The 17,924-nt window shown below is 51.4% G+C and overlaps 1 protein-coding gene across 1 annotated transcript in view; it reads left to right on the top strand.

Moving 5' to 3' along the window:
* The first annotated feature begins 6,048 nt into the window (after nt 1-6,048).
* IGLON5 (IgLON family member 5) overlaps nt 6,049-17,924 on the top strand; it is a 137,989-nt gene continuing 126,113 nt past the window's right edge. The window contains exon 1 of the mRNA XM_056846372.1: nt 6,049-6,127. Coding sequence (XP_056702350.1) covers nt 6,049-6,127 — 79 coding nt within the window. The remainder of the gene's footprint in view (nt 6,128-17,924) is intronic.

Genomic DNA, 17,924 nt, shown 5'->3' on the forward strand with positions numbered 1-17,924 from the left:
CACGACCCTGATAATTCTTGGATGTTGCCCATCCAAATTCTAACCTTGCTTAGCTTCAGAGATTTGATGAGATCAGGGTAGCCTGAGGTTATCCAGGTCAGGTCATAAAGAAGACAGGACCCTTGAATTGACAGAAAAGCTGCTCCCCCACTGATTCAGATATGGGCTGAAACTCAGGGGGAGGGGGTATAACCCAGTTTCCTCAATTCCAATTGCTCTCCATTGCTTTCCATTGGGAGAAAGCATATTCCTGTTCCCCCCCCCCCCCGTGTGCTAGAGAGCAAACTTCAGCTTGGGGGGGGCATTTGAGGTTTGCACCACCACCACCACCCCATCTGAATCAGGCCTTTCCCAAGACACTATTTACCAATTTTTCAAAATGTGCAGGATTTCCGCCTGGATCTCCCAACCTCTCTTCCTCGTTTGCTTAGGGTCAAATTAGACATCCCAGCGGGAATTCTGTGAACAGACCTCCTGCGGCTTTTGAAAATTGTTAATAGCAGCTATGTGTATTTGTGTGTGTGGGGGGGGGAGGGAGGGGGTAATTGAATCAGGGAAGGGCAGCTGAGCTGGGGGGTGGGAGGTTAAACCCTTTACTCTCAAGCTCCTTTCATTACTTAAATCTCCACCCACCCCCCAAATATATTACAGTACCGAATAGATACCTGTAAGTTTCCCTCGGTATCAACTTGCAGGGAGCAATTTCAGTTGGGAAAAGGATGCCAGGAAAGGAGAAGTTCCCCACTGCAGGGCTAAAGCCCCTCACCCCAGTCAGGGTTGCTTTAAAAATGTTTTTAAAAATGGAGGAAGCCTCATCAGTAGGGTTACCAACCTCCAGGTACTAGCTGGAGATCACCTGCTATTACAACTGATCTCCAGCCGATAGAGATCAGTTCCTCTGGAGAAAATGGCCACTTCAGCAATTGGACTTTATGGCACTGAAGTCCCTCCTCTCCCCAAACCCCACCCTCCTCAGGCTCTGCCCAAAAAAACTCCCACCATTGGCGAAAGGGGACCTGGCAACCCTACTCATCAGGGATCGCCTACTCTTGTGTCTCCTCCGGCCTTTAGTTGCTGTGTTTTACTCCAGCTTGCCAAAGGGCAAAGGGTGGATGGACTTAGGGTTGCCCAGTATGGGTTGGGAAATTCCTGGTGATTTAGGGGTGGAGCCCGGGGGAGGGCAGGATTTGGGGAGGGGAGTAGCTCAGCAGGGATTGGATGCCATCGAGTCCACCCTGCAAATAGGGTTGCCAGCTTCGGGTTTGGAAATACCCAGAGATTTGGGTGGGTGGATGAGGGGGGACATGATTGCTCTCTTTAAGTATTTGAAGGAGAACAAAGGAGGGTAGGAGGCTGTTCCTGTTGGCAGCAGGGGATAGAATTCACAATTATGGTTAGCAATTAGGGCAAAGGTACTGGCTGGATATTAGGAATTTGTTTTTTTTACAGGAAGAGGCAGAAGAAAAAGAAGAAGACGAGTTGGTTTTTTATATGCCAACTTTCTCTACCGCTTAAGGGAGACTCAAACCGGCTTACAATCACCTTCCCTTCCCCTCCCCACAACAGACACCCTGTGAGGTAGGTGGGGCTGAGAGAGTTCGTAGAGAACTGTGACTAGCCCAAGGTCAACCAGCTGGCCTTATGTGTAGGAGTGGGGAAACCAACCCGGTTCACCAGATTAGCGTCCGCTGCTCATGTGGAGGAGTGGGGAATTGAACCTGGTTCTCCAGATTAGAGTCCACCACTCCAAACCACTGCTCTTAACCACTACACCATGCTGGCTCTCTGAGGGCGGGGTTTGGGGAGGGGCCAGACCTCAGTGAGGTATAATGCCATAGAGTCCACCTTCCAAAGCAGCTGTTTCCTCCAGGTGTACTGAACGGGGGTGCCAGCCTCATGGTGGGACCTGGGGATCCCCTGGAATTACAACTCATCTACAGACTACAGAGATCGGTTCCCCTGGAGAAAATGGATGCTTCGGAGGACGGGCTCTATGGCATCGTACCCCACTGAGGTCCCTGTCCTGCCCAGGCTCCACCCCCAAATCTCCAGGAACTTCCCAGCTTTCTGAGTTGGCAACCCTCTGGTGAAGGGACTCAAGAAGGTTGACAGGGTGTTCTATGGGCCAGCCGCCAACAAGAAGGCTTTTGCAATGTTGGGTGAAAGCATGCCTGCCCTTAAACCCTCCTCCCTTCTGCACAATTAAAGGCACAGCAGCCTTTTCCTGTGTATCAGTTGGCAACCTTAAGGATGCCCATCAGGGGCCAAAGGAGGAGTTATAATGGGGGAAAGCAACCCAGAGATGATGGAAGAGAGAGAGCCACTTGGGGTGTGTGTGTGTGCTATTGGTAATATAATTATTGGTGACTTGCCTGGGAAAAGTTTGATTGATTGATTTGCTTCATCGATTCCCTGCCTTTCTCCCCAACAGAGACCCAAAGCGGCTGGCAGCATTCTCCTCTCCCCCATTTTACCCTCACAACAACCCTGCCAGGCAGGTTAGGCTGAGAGGGTGCGACTGGCCCAAGGCCAGCCAGTGAGCTTCCACGGCAGAGCGGGGATTCGAACCCGGGTCTTCCAGATGCCAGGCTGATGCTCTAGCCACTTCAGGTTGCCAACCTCCAGGTGGTAGCCGGAGATCTCCTGAACTACAAGCGATTCCCTGGAGGACATGGCCACTTTGAAGGGCGGACTCTACGACGACCCTGCGGAGCTCCCTTCCCAAACTTTGCCCTTCAGGTTCCACCTCCCAAATCTCCAGGGATTTCCCAACCCAGACCTGGCAACCTTATAACCACGACACCACACTAGCTGTCCTGTCACCCACCAGGAGTTACCACTGGAGGAGGTTAAAAGAAGGAAAGGTTTCGAGGCAGGGCATCATTGGGGCCGGAGCTCAGAGCACCTGGATTCTCTATTCAGTACTAAGGGCTGAATTTCCTGAATCGGTCGGAGCATTGGCGAGGAGGGGCAGGAGAAGAGAGTTGCGCTTCACCGAAGTTGGCATGCAGCGGTGCAGTCACAGAATCATAGAGTTGGAAGGGGACCCCAGGGTCATCTAGTCCAACCCCCTGCACAATGCAGGAAACTCACAACTACAGTCTCTGTACGACTTTCCTGACATAGCATCCCCCCCTCCACGAGATTATATGAACCGGAAAGGCTGAGGGAGGGGTCCCATGTGATCCCTTTGGTGCAGTGGCCCAGAGAAGTACAGTTTGGCTCCCGTCCTGAATCCCCCAAAGCAGTCATTTTTTTAATTTTCAAAAAGTGCCCCGGAGCATGTGCAGAGAGTCCCCCTCCCACTGAACAGCCGCAGCCTAGGACGAAGGAGCGCAGCTCCTGGGCAAGTGAAGGAACCAGATCTGGGGCTGGGGTGGGGAAGAGAGCTCCTAGAATGGGAAGGGGGGGATTGCTCCAGGGAAGGGAAAGTGCAAGGGGGGTGGGCGGATTAGCTTTGCAAATGAGCCAGAGGGAAGACTTCGGAGTTGGGGATGGGGAAGAAATTGCACAGGCTGAAAACCCCTCCCTGGCTCCCCCCCTACCCACAAACCCATCCTTGATGATCTGGGGGGTGTGAACTAAGGAGTGGGGGCTGCAGGGGAGGCAGGGAAGGAGAGATCCCAGTCGGGATCTCCCCGGGCTTCCCTGATCATCGGGTTGATGATCTCTCGTGATATGTCTGGTAAAAAATCTATGTCTTTAGTACATGCATTTTTAATCCTCATTTATTTGACAATATGTACATATGTAAAATTAATAATAGTATGTACTGGGACAATATTCATTGGGGCAAGTAGATGTATGCCTAATTATACATAGTATGTATTATGTAAAATTAATAACAGTATGTACTGGGACAATATTCATAGGGCAAGTAGATGTATGCCTAATTATACATAGTATGTAATATGTATAATTAATAACAGTATGTACTGGGACAATATTCATGGGGCAAGTAGATGTATGCCTAATTATACATAGTATGTTTAATGTAAAATTAATAACAGTATGTACTGGGACAATATTCATGGGGCAAGTAGATGTATGCCTAATTATACACAGTATGTATTATGTAAAATTAATAATAGCATGTACTGGGACAATATTCATGGGGCAAGTAGATGTATGGCTTATTATACATAGTATGTAATATGTAAAATTAATAATAGTATGTACTGGGACAATATTCATGGGGCAAGTAGATGTATGGCTTATTATACATAGTATGTAATATGTAAAATTAATAACAGTATGTACTGGGACAATATTCACGGGGCAAGTAGACGTATGCCTAATTATACATAGTATGTAATATGTAAAATTAATAACAGTATGTACCGGGACAATATTCACGGGGCAAGTAGATGTATGCCTAATTATACATAGTATGTAATATGTAAAATTAATAACAGTATGTACCGGGACAATATTCACGGGGCAAGTAGATGTATGCCTAATTATACATAGTATGTAATATGTAAAATTAATGATAGCATGTACTGGGACAATATTCATGGGGCAAGTAGATGTATGCCTAATTATACATCATGGGGGGGGCGCTCTCCTTTCTCCCCCCTCCCCTTTCTCCCCCCTCCCCTCCCCCCTCCCCTTTCTCCCCCCCTCCTCCCCTTTCTCCCCCCCTCCCCTCCCCTCCCCGGCATCGCTGCAGTAACAAAGGACCTCTCATAAACCACCTTCTCCCCCCCACCTTTCCTCGGCCCCGCCCACCCCCTCCCATTGGAGGGCCCCCTCCCGCCTCATTTGCATGGCCGGCCCCTTTCCCCCCCCCGGCCCGCCCGCTCCCCCCATTGGCCCGCCCGGGCGCCGCCCTCTTCTCTGCCCAACTGTCTGTCACGCTCGGCGCGCGCCCCCCTCCCTCCCGGAGCATCCCCCGCTCCCCTCCCCTCCCCGGTCCTCCCCCCCCCCTTCTGAGATGCAGCAGGGCTGGCGGGCTGGACGCGCGAGGCAGGCTGCCGTCTCCCCCTCCGCCGCTGCCCGCCTCCGCCGCGCGCTGCCCGCGTCCCCCCGCCGCAGATCCCCCCCGGCCCGACCAGGCAGAGCCATGACCGGCGCCCCGCTCCTCCGGCTCCTCTGCAGGATCGCGGCGATGTGCCTCTCGCAAGGTACCGCAGTCCGGGCTGGGGCGCGGGAGGGCGCGGGCGGCGGACCCGAGGCCCCCCTGGGCACGCGTGTGCGTGTGCATGTGCATGCAGGCGCGCGTGGCACGGGCATCCCCCCGCTGGGCTCCTGCGTGCCACGGTGGGTGCTCTTTGGACGCCGGTCTTGCCCAGGTTTCCCCTGGGGGGGCTGTCCCATCCTGGACGGGTCCCGTCCCCCCCACCTGTGCCGGTCCCGCAGGAATACACCATCCCAGTGTCACGGATGCCCGCCGCGGAAACCCAGATCCCCCCCCACCCTCCTGCGAACGAGGTGTCACAACAACTGCAAGCGTGCTGTGTGGATGCAAAGATAAATCTGGCACCCCCTTACCGACATCCAGCTGCCTGGGTGGCTGGCTGGCTTCAGGGGGTGCCGTCCTGTGGGGATGCAAAAATGCATCTGGCACCCCCTTACCGACATCCAGCTGCCTGGCTGGCTGGCTGGCTTCAGGGGGTGCCGTCCTCCCCCTGCCGTTTCGCCAAGCCCTTCTCCCGTGCGTTTGGGTACCACTCGCGTACTGAATTGGCACGCTTGTGCCTGCCACGGGGTGGTGGTGGTGGGGGGGGAGAGGAGGCTCCGACCGAGCTGGGTCGAGAATCTGCAGAGGGGCTGGATGTGCAAGGCGGAGGGAACACTGAGCGCACTGTTTGGCTCTGGTGAGGCACAGGAGGGGATGTGTGTGTGTGTGTGTGTGTGTGCGCCGGGCGGGCGGACAGACGTGTGGAGGGAGGAAAGTCCCTGAATGAAAGGTTTGTATGTGTGTCCGTGGCTGGGTGAGGACCCTTGTCTTCGTGGGGATGAATTAAGAAGGGGGGGTGAAACGGGTGGGGGGGCTTGTGTAATGTCGGAGGAAGGGGGTGGCGGGAGGAGGTGACGGAGGTGAGGATGGGTAATTGTGGCAGCGATGGTGACCGGAATATTTATAGCGGCGTGGACGGACCCGAAGGGATGGAAACCGCCGAAGGTGAGAGGCACGCAGAGGGAGGCCAGTGGGCCAAGCCACAGAGCCCCATTTGGGAAGAGGAACTCTGGGGTCCTCTGCACGCTTACCTGGGACTGAGCCCCATGGAACTCAGTGGGACTTATTGCCAAGGAAACGGGCGCGGTGAGGTTGGAGCGCCTGATGCGAAGTCCCTCTCTCTGGTGGCTCTTCTTCTCCGTTGACCCCGCTGGCTCCGTCGTTCGTTATTTGGGTCCTGGTTCTGGCATGCGTCTGTGTATGGGGTCGAGGGCTGAAGTTATAGGACCAATTGGGGGAGCTCACGGCCTTCTGGGAAGGATGGAGCCAGCCCTATCAGCCCTATCAGGAGTGGCATTGTGGGTACTGGCATGACGTGACCGGAGAGAGGGCCCGTTTTTTTGGAGTGGGTGTGATCCCTGGCCTTTTGGCGTGGCCATGGGCATTGATGGGGAGGGCCGTGCGGATCAGTGACCGGGGGCGATGGTGCTGGCGTGTCGGTTTCTTGTGGCGGCGCGGATCGGGCTCGTGTGAGGCTGGGGCTTTGGGTCACCCTGAGCAGCTGTTGGTTTAAGAACCCGAGAAAAGCTCTGCAGGTTTGGATCGAGGCATCCTCGCTTCCGGCATTTGGATTCCAACAGTGGCCAGCAAGACACACCTGGAGTCTCACAAGCAGGGCCTGCAAACAACAACCTTCTCCTGTTAGTCCCTAGCATTTGGCCTTCAGAGGTATACTGCCTCTGAACTTGGAGGTTCCATGTAGGTAGTCCTGGTGTTAATTAGGTGTATTTCCTTTTGCTTCTCCAGAAGCTGCTGCCGAACAAATTACTTGGGTGGCCCCCAGTTCTAGGACTGTTAGAAGGGGAGAAGAATTTCTCTCCCTCTACTCTCTCCAGATATACAGAGGCTGGCAGGGCAGTAAGTGTGAGATATTGTTGGTGACAATTAGAATCATAGAGTTGGAAGGGACCACCAGGCTCATCTAGTCCAACCCCTTGCACAATGCAGGAAATTGACAACTACCTCCCCCCCACACCCCCAGTGACCCCTATTCCACTCCCAGAAGATGGCCAAAAAAAAGACCCCTCCAGGATCCCTGGCCAATCTGGCCTGGAGAAAAATGGCTTCCTGACCCCCAAAGAGTCGATTGGCTCTACCCTGGGCGTGCAAGAAAGGGCCACGAGAGCCAAACACTGACACGACTCTTCCTGCCCTCCCTCCCTGTTGGTGACAATCTTACCACGGTCGCTGGGGAGGGCTCCTCAGTTCGTTTCCGGTGCCTGCAACGATCTCATTATTTTGTGGTTCTTCTTGCTCCATGGGTAATATCTGCCAAGGCAGGACTGCCGCTCGTCGCGTGGCCAACCGAGAGTCCTGCGGCACCTCAAAGACCGGCGCATCTATTGTGCCGGAAGATGTCATGCACTGGAACCCACATCTTCGGTTGCACACCCAAAAGCTTTAACTGCTATAAAACCGTCGGACTGGAAGCTGGAGAACTCTGGCTTGCTCTTGCTGCAAAAGATGAAGGCGCAGAATGCCTGTGGTGTTCGTACTTCCGCATAATGGAACTCCGGAAGTGTAATTTGCCCTGAAAAGCAGTCACAGAGGGCTCTGTTCACTGGGGAAGGAAACTCTTCCCTCTCCCCACGCTATGGTTTCCAATGGAAAAAGCACCCCCTCCCCAAAACAAATACTCTTCTCTCTCTCTGTTTTCCTTTCCAGGGCTTAAAGCAGTGGTTTCTCATTGGTGCAACCTGCACTGGGAGCCCCCCCCCCAACCCCCTGCATCTGCTTTCTTGAGCCCAAAACCACATCTGGAGTTTGAATGGTGGAACTCCAAGCAGGGCAGTTTGGTTTTGCCAACCGGCCGCTGTGGATTGAAGCCCCGGTTGGCTGAGGCGTTGGGGTGGACTGTACCTCTTTGCTGCCCTGAGCAAAGTGTAATTATTTGTTAAAATATTTATACGCCGCCTTCCCTTTTGCCTCAAGTGCCTCCAATTTAAGGAGCCTTCCTCCAGCTTAAGTGGCGCTTCTGTTGGAAGAAGAACCACTTAGGTTGGAGGGAGAGGCACTTGGTGGATGGTTGGATCCATTCCATTGTCATTAAGGTGAGCAACATCCTTGGGGGAGCCTGCGCAGGCGAGGACGATATTTATTTCTATTTATGTGTTTACATTATTTATAGTCCACCTTCCTCTCTTGGACTCAGGTCGGTTTCCGCAGAGTGAGTCAATGCAATCGGCGGATGGCACATTCAGTAAACAATGCAGTAGGGTTAGGGTGGTAGAACTGACCAGAAGTCTAAAAACAGGACGGAAGCAAAGCATAAGTATTAACATGACACATTAACAGTTCGTTCCTAAGGAGAGTTACTCCAGTCTAAGTAACCATGGGCTTAGACTGGAGTAACTCTCCTTAGGAATGCACTGTAAATGATACAAAAATCCCATAGTCGGATCCTAGTTTCAGCAAGTTGTACACCGTAGTATAGACCGCAGTCCCTAATACTTTTTCCAAGTAACTTTGGGACTTATTTAGCGCAGGGCAAGTCTATTGCCTGCGTAGAAAAGCCCTCGTGAATAATTCAGCTTTGCATAGTTTGCGGAAAGCCAGGAGAGTGGGAGCCTTCCCGGCCTCCTCTGGCAGGCCGTTCCATAAGGTTGGGGCCACAACGGAGAAGGCCACGTGTTCAGGCAGTTGTTGACTTTGCCCATTTGCAGGTAGGCGCCTGCCGAAGACCATGCCCTGATGTCCATCTGAGCGGCAGCAAGATCAGTGTTGGTACATAGATCTTTGCCAACAGAGCATGCTGAGATTGGCATCAGTAGAGCGGGGCCTGTTTCCATCTGAACGTGCCCAGTCTTTTTGGAGGCCTGGCACCCAGTTTATGGAACTCCTTCCCCAGACAGGTACAGGAGGCATCCACCAACGTTGCATTCACTCAGACATCGTGTTTCATCTTTGAAGAAAAAAATCTCCCAAGCTTCTAACGGTTAATTGTGCTTTTTGTTCCTGGGTTTCTTCCTTCTTTGCTGCTTGAGTACTATCCTGTTGCTTTGTTGTTTAAATTTTAATGTACCTGGATTTTGTGTAGTTGTTGGTTTTAAAAAAACTTGCTTTTTTTCCTGCAATGTTTGTGTTGGGATATGAAAAAAAGCAGGAAGTGTTTAAATTAAATAAAAGTCAAGGTAATCCTAAACAGAGATGCCCTTCTAAACCCATGGATATCAGTGGACTGAGAAAGGTTTAGAAGCCAGTTGGAATCTGGGTATGGTAGCCAAACTGGCATCTGCATGTTACATACATGGACATAAGAACATAGGAAAAGCCATGCTGGATCAGACCAAGGCCCATCAAGTCCAGCAGTCTGTTCACACGGTGGCCAACCAGGTGCCTCGAGGAAGCCCACAAACAAGATGACTGCAGCAGCATCCTGCCTGTGTTCCATAACACCTAATATAGGTGGTGCTACATGCACCCATATCTGAGCCCACCACAGTGGCCTCCTCTCCTGCTCCACCGTTAACAGGGGTGGCCGGGGGTGGGTGGGCTGAGAGCTCTCTAAGAGAGCTGTGACTCACCCAAGGTCATCCAGCTGGCTTCATGTGGAGGAGTGGGGAAAGAAATCCAGTTCGCCAGATTAGCCTTCGCCACTCAGGTGGAGGAGTGGGGACTCAAACCCGGTTCTCTAGATCAGAGTCCACCACTCCAAACCACTGCTCTTAACCACTACACTACGATGGCTCTCAAGCCCTCTGTGAGCAGCAGAGACCCCTGGCTGGATACATAAGAGCGTAAGAAAGGTCCTGTTGGTCCATTTCTCTCTTTCTTAGCCCTTCAGCCCGAGACCCTTTATAACTGATGATATTATGAATGGGGGGCGGGAAGCATTTCATTCACACCGAGAATTGGCTTTATCATGACACCTTTAGGTTAGAATCACAGAGTTGAAAGAAACCATACAGGCCATCTAGTCCAACCCCCTGCTCAGTGCAGGATCAACCTAAAGCATTACTGATGAGTGTCTGTCCAGCCTCTGCTTGAAGACTGCTGGTGAGGGGGAGCTCATCACCTCCCTAGGCAGCCGATTCCACCCGGTGGTGTAGTGGTTAGGAGGGGTGGACTCTCATCTGGAGAACTGGGTTTGATTCCCCACTCCTACACATGAAGCCTGCTGGGTGACCTCGGGCTAGTCACAGTTCTCTCTCGGCCTCACCTACCTCACAAGGTGTCTGTTGTGGGGAGAAGAAGGGAAGGAGATTGTAAGCCAGTTTGATTCTCCTTAAAAGGTAGAGAAAACCGGCATATCAAAACCAACTCTTCTTCCTGTAAAAAAACAAATTCCTAAAACCCAGACGGTACCTTTCCACCCGTAACTGAAACCCATTATTGCGAGTCCTATCCTCTGTTGCCAACAGGAAGAGCTCCCTGCCCACCTCTAGGTGACAGCCCTTCAGTCATGTTCTCCGCAACCTCCTCTTCTCCAGGCTGAACATTCCCAACTCCCTCAGCCTTTCCTCACAGGGCTCGGTCTCCATTTGCCTTTTTAGCTACTGTGTCCCACTGCTGACTCATGTTCAGTGTATGGTCTACTAAGACCCCTAGGTCCTTTTTTGCATGTGGCATCCTCTGTGCTGTAAGTCTCATGTCCCCCCTCAACCTACGCATCTCCAGGCTGAACATTCCCTCACCCTTTCCTCGTAGGGGTTGGTCTCTAGGAAAATCATACAGGAAAACCCAGTTGCTAAAGTGAATTGAAAGTGCATTATCCAATGTGTTTGAAAGCAGTCTGGAGACTGACTCAGACCCTCGGCCCATCCAGCTCAGGATTTTCTCCTCTGCCTGGCAGCCGCTCTCCAGGGTCTCGGGCAGAGAAAGGTCTTTCCTCACACCTGCTGCCTGAGAGCTTGTTTAGCTGCTGATACCAGGCGCTGAACCTGGGGACCATCTGGATACAAAGCAGGTGTTCTACCACCTCTATGATCACCGCTACTGCTGTGATACCTTTGGTAGGGTTGTTACTATTTCCACCGAAATGGTTACATAGAAATCCTGGTTGGTATCTGGGTCTGGTAGGCAAGCTGGAACCTGCATGTTACACACATGAAGCTGCCTTATATTGAATCAGACCCTTGGTCCATCAAAGTCAGTATTGTCTACTCAGACTGGCAGCAGCTCTCCAGGGTCTCGGAGGTCTTTCGCATCACTTTCTGCCTGGTCCTCTTAACTGAAGGTGCCGGGGATTGAACTGGAGACTGGAATGAATGGGCTTAGACTGGCAACTGTAGATGTACATGGGGCTGAAACCCCCAGTGAGGCCTCGGAAAAGAAATCACACCAATGCAATCCTATGCAGAGTAGCTCCAGTCTAAGCTGATTTCAGTGGGCTTCTTGGCGTAATTCTGCATAAGAATGCAGTATGCAATATAAATTTCATGTTCGTGCCCCATATTTTGAACTCGGGGTCCTCCACCATTTTGAGTTGCCAGCTCCGGGATTGGGGAATTCCAGGAGCTTTGGGGGTGAAACTTGGGGGAGGTGGGGCTTAGGGAGGGAAGGGTTATAATGCCTCAGTAGGATATAATGCCTTAGAGCAGGGGTGTCAAACTCATTTGTTACGAGGGGCAGATATGACATAAATATCACTGGGTCGGGCCATGCCATGCCTCGCCAGCCCAGATCGAGAGTGGGGAGGGGGTGGCTGCCTCGGCTGGCTTGTGGGCCAGATAAGAGCTCTCAAGGGGCCAGATCCAGCCCGCGGGCCTTATGTTTGACACACCATTCCTTCGAGTCTACCCTCCAAAGCAGCCGTTTTCTCCAGGTAGGGTTGCCAGATGCCTCTTCGCCACCAGAAGGAAGTTTTTGGGCTGGAGCCTGAGGAGGGAGGGATTTGGGGAGGGGAGGGAGTTCAATGCCATAAAATCCAATTGCCAAAGTGGCCGTTTTCTCCAGGGGAGCAGATCTCTATTGGCTGGAGATCAGTTGTAATAGCAGGAGACCTCCAGCTACTACCTGGAGGTTGGCAACCTTATTTCCAGGGGCTCTGATCTCTGTTTTCTGGAGACCAGTTGCCGTCCCAGGAGATCTCCCGGCCTCACCTGGAGGTTGGCAACCCTGCTGGCATCTGAAAAAGGGAACTCCTGGCCTTTTACGCCACTGATTTGTCAGAAACTTCCTTCTGGTTTCCTAACCTAAATTTGTTTGTATCCAATTTTCTACTGTCGGTTTTGATGGTACGGGCTGCTAGCTCTGCAACACGCACCCCCTGACGCTGATATGTCTACTACCGTATCCGGTAGTCCAGTACTGCAGATTGCATTGGGGGGGAGCAGGGGGTGTCCATGACAATGATACCAGGGCAGTTGCCCATGTCAGGAGGGGTATGGTTGGTATTTTTACCTTTCTTGTTGGCAGCCACTGTTCCTGTGTGATTTGGTTTTGTCCTCCTTTTCTGGGGTTGGCTTCTCAGCAGTTGGCGCATGTATACCGACAAGACTGGCGATGCTCATTTCGGTGTCTGCGGCACCACTGGGAATCTATTCAGCTTGCCAAGGTTGGGTTTCAAACGTTCTTGTACCTGGTCAGAGCCAGACCATTGAAGGGAAACCCAAAAGCCTTCAGTCTGTGAGCAGGCCCTAGAGAACTCCACCGAAAGATCTAGGATTCGAAGCTTTCTGTTTGCTTCTCACGGTGTACTGGAAGATATTTTGGGCTGGAGGAGGGGCCGTGGCCCAGTGGTAGAGCATCTGCTTGGCATACAGAAGGTCCCTGGTTCAATCCCCGGCAGACCTCCGCCTGTGACCCTGGAGAGCCACTGCCAGTCAGAGTAGACAATACTGTCTTTGAGGTCTGATTCAATATAGGGCAGCTTGATGGGGTTTTTTTTGTTTGTTAGGCAGGGGCCATGGCTCGATGTTAAGAGCATCTGCTTGGCATGCAGAAGGTCCCAGGTTCAATCCCCGGCATCTCCAGTTAAAGGGACGAGGCAAGTAGGTGATGTGAAAGACCCCTGCCTGAGACCCTGGAGAGCCGCTGCCGGTCTGAGTAGACAATACTGACTTGGATGGACCAAGGGTCTGATTCAGTACAAGGCAGCTTCATGTGTTCATGTATTCTGTAGTGGGAGGGGGGAGGAACCACTTTGTGGGGGGAGCGCCTCTCACTGTGGGCACTGCCACCTTGCCCCGTTGCCTGGCCGCATTCCCTCCTGCTTTACTTGGTTCTGCAGAAATGCATGGGGGAAGTGGGTCAGACAGATGCCCGCACATGAGCCCCTGCAGTCTCCGGTGCACAAAAGGATGCATTGTGGCTGAACGCTGTTGTGTCGTGAAAAGCACTGTGGTTTTCGTGGTTTTAACTATTGCGCCAGGACTGGGGAACTCCAGGCCCGAATTCCCAGTCAGCCGAGAATCTTACTGAATGACCGTTGGCCAGGGGTGTCAAACATAAGGCCCCTTGAGAGCTCTTATCCAGCCCGCGTGACAGCTGAGGCAGCCACTCCCCCTCTTGATCTGAGCTGGCGAGGCATGGTCTGGCACGACCAAGTGACATTTATGTAGGGATGCCAACCTCCAGGTGCTAGCTGGAGATCTGCTATTACAACTGATCACCAGCTGATAGAGATCAGTTCCCCTGGAGAAAATAGCTGCATTGGCAATTGGACTCTATGGCATTGAAGTCCCTCCCCAAACCCCGCCCTCCTCAGACTCCGCCCCAAAAACCTCCTGCCAGTGCCAGAGAGGGACCTGGCAACCCTACATTTATGTCATATCTGGCCCTCATAACAATTGAGTTCGACACCCCTACCATAGGCCAAACGCTCTCTCAGCCTAACCTCTTAATTTATTTAGAATATTTCTATGCTGCCTCTTCAGAGTCCTGCTTGAGGTGGCGTACAATTAAAACCACCATCTTTAAAAATGCCTCGCAGGGTTGTTGTGAGGGCAAAAGGAACAGGGGGAGAAACTTATATGGTGTCTTGAGCTCCTTGGGCTGAGGACTATCTAGAACTTGCACAGACAGACAGTCAGACCATCAATCCATCAAGGTCAGTATTGTCTACTCAGGCTGGCAGCAGCTCTCCAGGATTTCAATGTCGCATCACCTGCTGCCTGATCCTTTTAACTGGAGGTGCCGAGAATTGAACCTGGGACTTTCTGCATGCCAAGCAGATGCTCTACCACTGAGCCATGGCTCCTACCTAACAAAAGAGCACATGAAGCTGCCGTATATTGAATCAGACCGCCGACTATCATAATCAGTATTGTCTACTCTGACTGGTAGCATAAGGTTGCCAACCTCCAGGTACTAGCTGGAGTTCCCCTACTGTTACAACTGATCTCCAACCGATAGAAATCAGTTCACCTGGAGAAAATGGCCGCTTTGGCAATTGGACGCTATGGCATTGAAATCCTTCCCCTCCTTAGGCTCTGCCCCAAAAACCTCCTGCCGGAGGCGAAGAAGGACCTGGCAACCCTACGACAGTGGCTTTCCAGGGTCACAGACAGAGGTCTGCCAGGGATTGAACCTGGGACCTTCTGCATGCCAAGCAGATGCCGTACCACTAAATCCCTGCCCCTTCCTGACATACAGGCAGATAAATAGAGCAGTCCCAAAATCTGGCCTTAGAACCCATGTGTGGGATACACAGTTTGAACACTGCGCACTAAATGAGCATTTGAGCTCTTTGCCAACTCTAGCTTTATTCAAACCAAAAACCCAAATCTGGCAAGTGGCCTACAGGCAATGCTACTGGCAGGGATGTTTCTTTCCCCTCTTTGGCTGGCAAGCCTCATGGGTGGACGGGCGCAGAATCCAGCATCACATGGATGGCAGAAGCTGCCTTATACCGTGTGTGTATCCCTATTGTCTCTTCTGAATGGCAGAAGCTCTCTAGGGGTCTTGCAGAGAAAAGCTTTGCCCGGCACCTGTGACCCGAGATCCTTTCTCTTGAGACGCCAGGGGACTGAATTTTGGCAGGGGCAGCGGTTTGTCAGCTGAGGAACTTATATCTGGGAGAGAGAATACGTCGAAGTCCCTTCCCTTCCCCCATGTCGAAAATCCTTTCCAGAATGACAGAGGCATAACCAGAGCTGTTCTACACTCCGTCCTAAAAATGCAAAAATGAAATGTTATAGCCAGGCAATCCCCACGACCCTCTGGGTCTTGTGTGAATTATGCAAACGAAGCTAATTTGCACAAACCTTATATTGTAAGATTCCCCCCACCCATAAGGTTTATCATCTTCCATCATTCATTCTGATTTTTTTTCTAGTCTAGGGTTGCCAACCTCCAGGTGGTGGCTGGAGATCTCCAGGCAACAAAGATCTCCAGGCAATAAAGATCAGTTCCCCTGGAGAAAATGGCCGCTTTGGCAATTGGACTCTATGGCATTGAATTCCCTCCCCAAACCCCACCCTCCTCAGGCTCTGCTCAAAAAATCTCCAGGTATTTCCCAACCTGGAGCTGGCAACCTTTTTCTAGGCCCTGGGAAACACTTGGAGCTGTTCCCTAAACCCTATTCTTCTTCACTGGAATCTCTATTGCCTCTCTGTCTTCTGAGATTTAAGCAGGTATCATCCAGACTCTTTCAAACATATTTTTGCAATCCCAAGGAGTAAAAACCTGCTCTTTTTTAAAAAAAGAGAGAGCTAAAATTCTCAGCCAAAATTCCATGCCCATTAGCACAGCCAGTGTGGTGCAATGGTTAAAGTGTCGGATTAGGATCTGGGAGACCCAGGTTCGAATTCATGCTCTGCCGTGGAAGCTTGCTGGGTGACCTTGGGCCAGCCGCACGCTCCCCGCCTAACCTGCCTCACAGGGTTGTTGTGAGAGTAAAATGGAGGAGAGAGAATGATGTGAGCCGTTGGGGCGAAAGGGGGGATAGAAATAGAGTAAATACACTCTGTTTGTCCCCCCCCCCTCCCCACACCATACTCCTGTGAGATCACTGCATAGTCCTGTTCGCATCTGCCAGTCTGCCTTACATAAGGTGATTAGGTAATAGTTTGAAATCCGAGGGCCGAGTTTCTTATTGTTGGTTGTATACTTTAAGTGTGTAGTTGCAGTCTGTTGTGGACATGATTTGCAAGGCAATGTTGATGGTAGGGAGAATGGCAGAGAATTTATTTTTCTTCTTTATTTACTTCATTTGCATCCTGCCTTTCTCCCTGATGAGGGATGCAAATGAACATAAGAACATAAGAAAGGCCCTGCTGGATCAGACCAAGGCCCATCAAGTCCAGCAGTCTGTTCACACGGTGGCCAACCAGGGGCCTCTAGGAAGCCACTAACAAGACGACTGCAGCAGCACCATCCTGCCCGTGTTCCACCGCACCCAAAATAATAAGTATGCTCCTCTGATCCTGGAGAGAATAGGTATGCAGCATGACTAGTATCCATTCTAACTAACAGCCATGAATACCGCTCTCCTCCATGAATATGTCCACTCCCCTCTTAAAGCCCTCCAAGCTGGCAGCCATCACCACATCCTGGGGCAGGGAGTTCCACAATTTAACTATGCGTTGTGTGAAAAAATACTTCCTTTTATCTGTTTTGAATCTCTCGCCCTCCAGCTTTAGCAGATGAGCCCGTGTTCTAGTATTATGGGAGAGGGAGAAAAACTTCTCCCTGTCCACTCTCTCCAAACCAATCATAATTTTATAGACCTCTATCATTCTCCTCTCCTCCATTGTATCCTCTCAACAACCCTGTGAGTAGGGTTGCCAGGTCCCTCTTCGCCACCTGCGGGAGGTTTTTTTGGGCAGAGCCTGAGGCAGGCGGAGTTTGGGGAGGGGAGGGACTTCATTGCCATAGAGTCCAGTTGCCAAAGTGGCCTTTTTCTCCAGGGGAACTGATCTCTATTGGCTGGAGATCAATTGTAATAGCGAGAGATCTCCAGCTAGTACCTGGAGGTTGAACACATTAAGCTGCCTTATACTGAATCAGACCCTTGGTCCATCAAAGTCAGTATTGTCTATTCAGACTGGCAGCGGCTCTCCAGGGTCTCAGACAGAGGTCTTTCACATCACCTACTTGCCTAGTCCCTTTAACTGGAGATACTGGGGCTTGAACCTGGGACCTTCTGCATGCCAAGCAAATGCTCTACCACTGAACCACGGCCCCTTCATATGTTTATGCATTAGGGTTGCCAGCTCTGAGCTGGGAAATACCTGGAGATTTTGGGGATGGCGCCTGAGGAGGGCAGGGTTTCCAGAGGGGAGGGACTTCAATGCCATAGCGTCCAATTGCCAAAGTTGCCATTTTCTCCAGGAGAACTCATCTCTGTTGCCTGGAGATCAGTCGTAATAGCAGGAGATCTCCAGCCACCACCTGGAGGTTGGCAACCCTATCATGTGTCTATGTTCCCTATGTTGAAAGGTTGATAAGGTTGTAAGGTCTTCAATCCATTGGATTACTGGAGGTGGGCATTTATCTCTCCAGGGTTGTAATAGAAGTCTTTTAGCAATTGTAAGGGCACGGAGGGTCCATTTTCATTGATCCTGAGTTAGTCTCCTGGAGACAGGCCACTGTTTTAAAAGTACATCAGCATCCTCAAAGATCAGTGCATAGTCTAATACAAAATTGATAGGAATAATTACTACCTCCCACAAAGGCTGAATAACTGGACAAGCCCAAAGCATATGTTTAAGAGACCCCTCAAGTTACAGGGCCAGCAATTAGACAGCGCTGGAATGGTTTTAATTTGGCAACCAGAGTGCTACGGAATTGGATTTTCGAAACTCCCAAGGAACATTTTCTTTTATTTCCCTGAACTATTTCTTTCCAGACAGGCTAATGA

The sequence above is a fragment of the Euleptes europaea genome, chromosome 3 (genome assembly GCF_029931775.1).
Source record: "Euleptes europaea isolate rEulEur1 chromosome 3, rEulEur1.hap1, whole genome shotgun sequence".
NCBI classification, from domain to species: Eukaryota; Metazoa; Chordata; class Lepidosauria; order Squamata; family Sphaerodactylidae; genus Euleptes; species Euleptes europaea.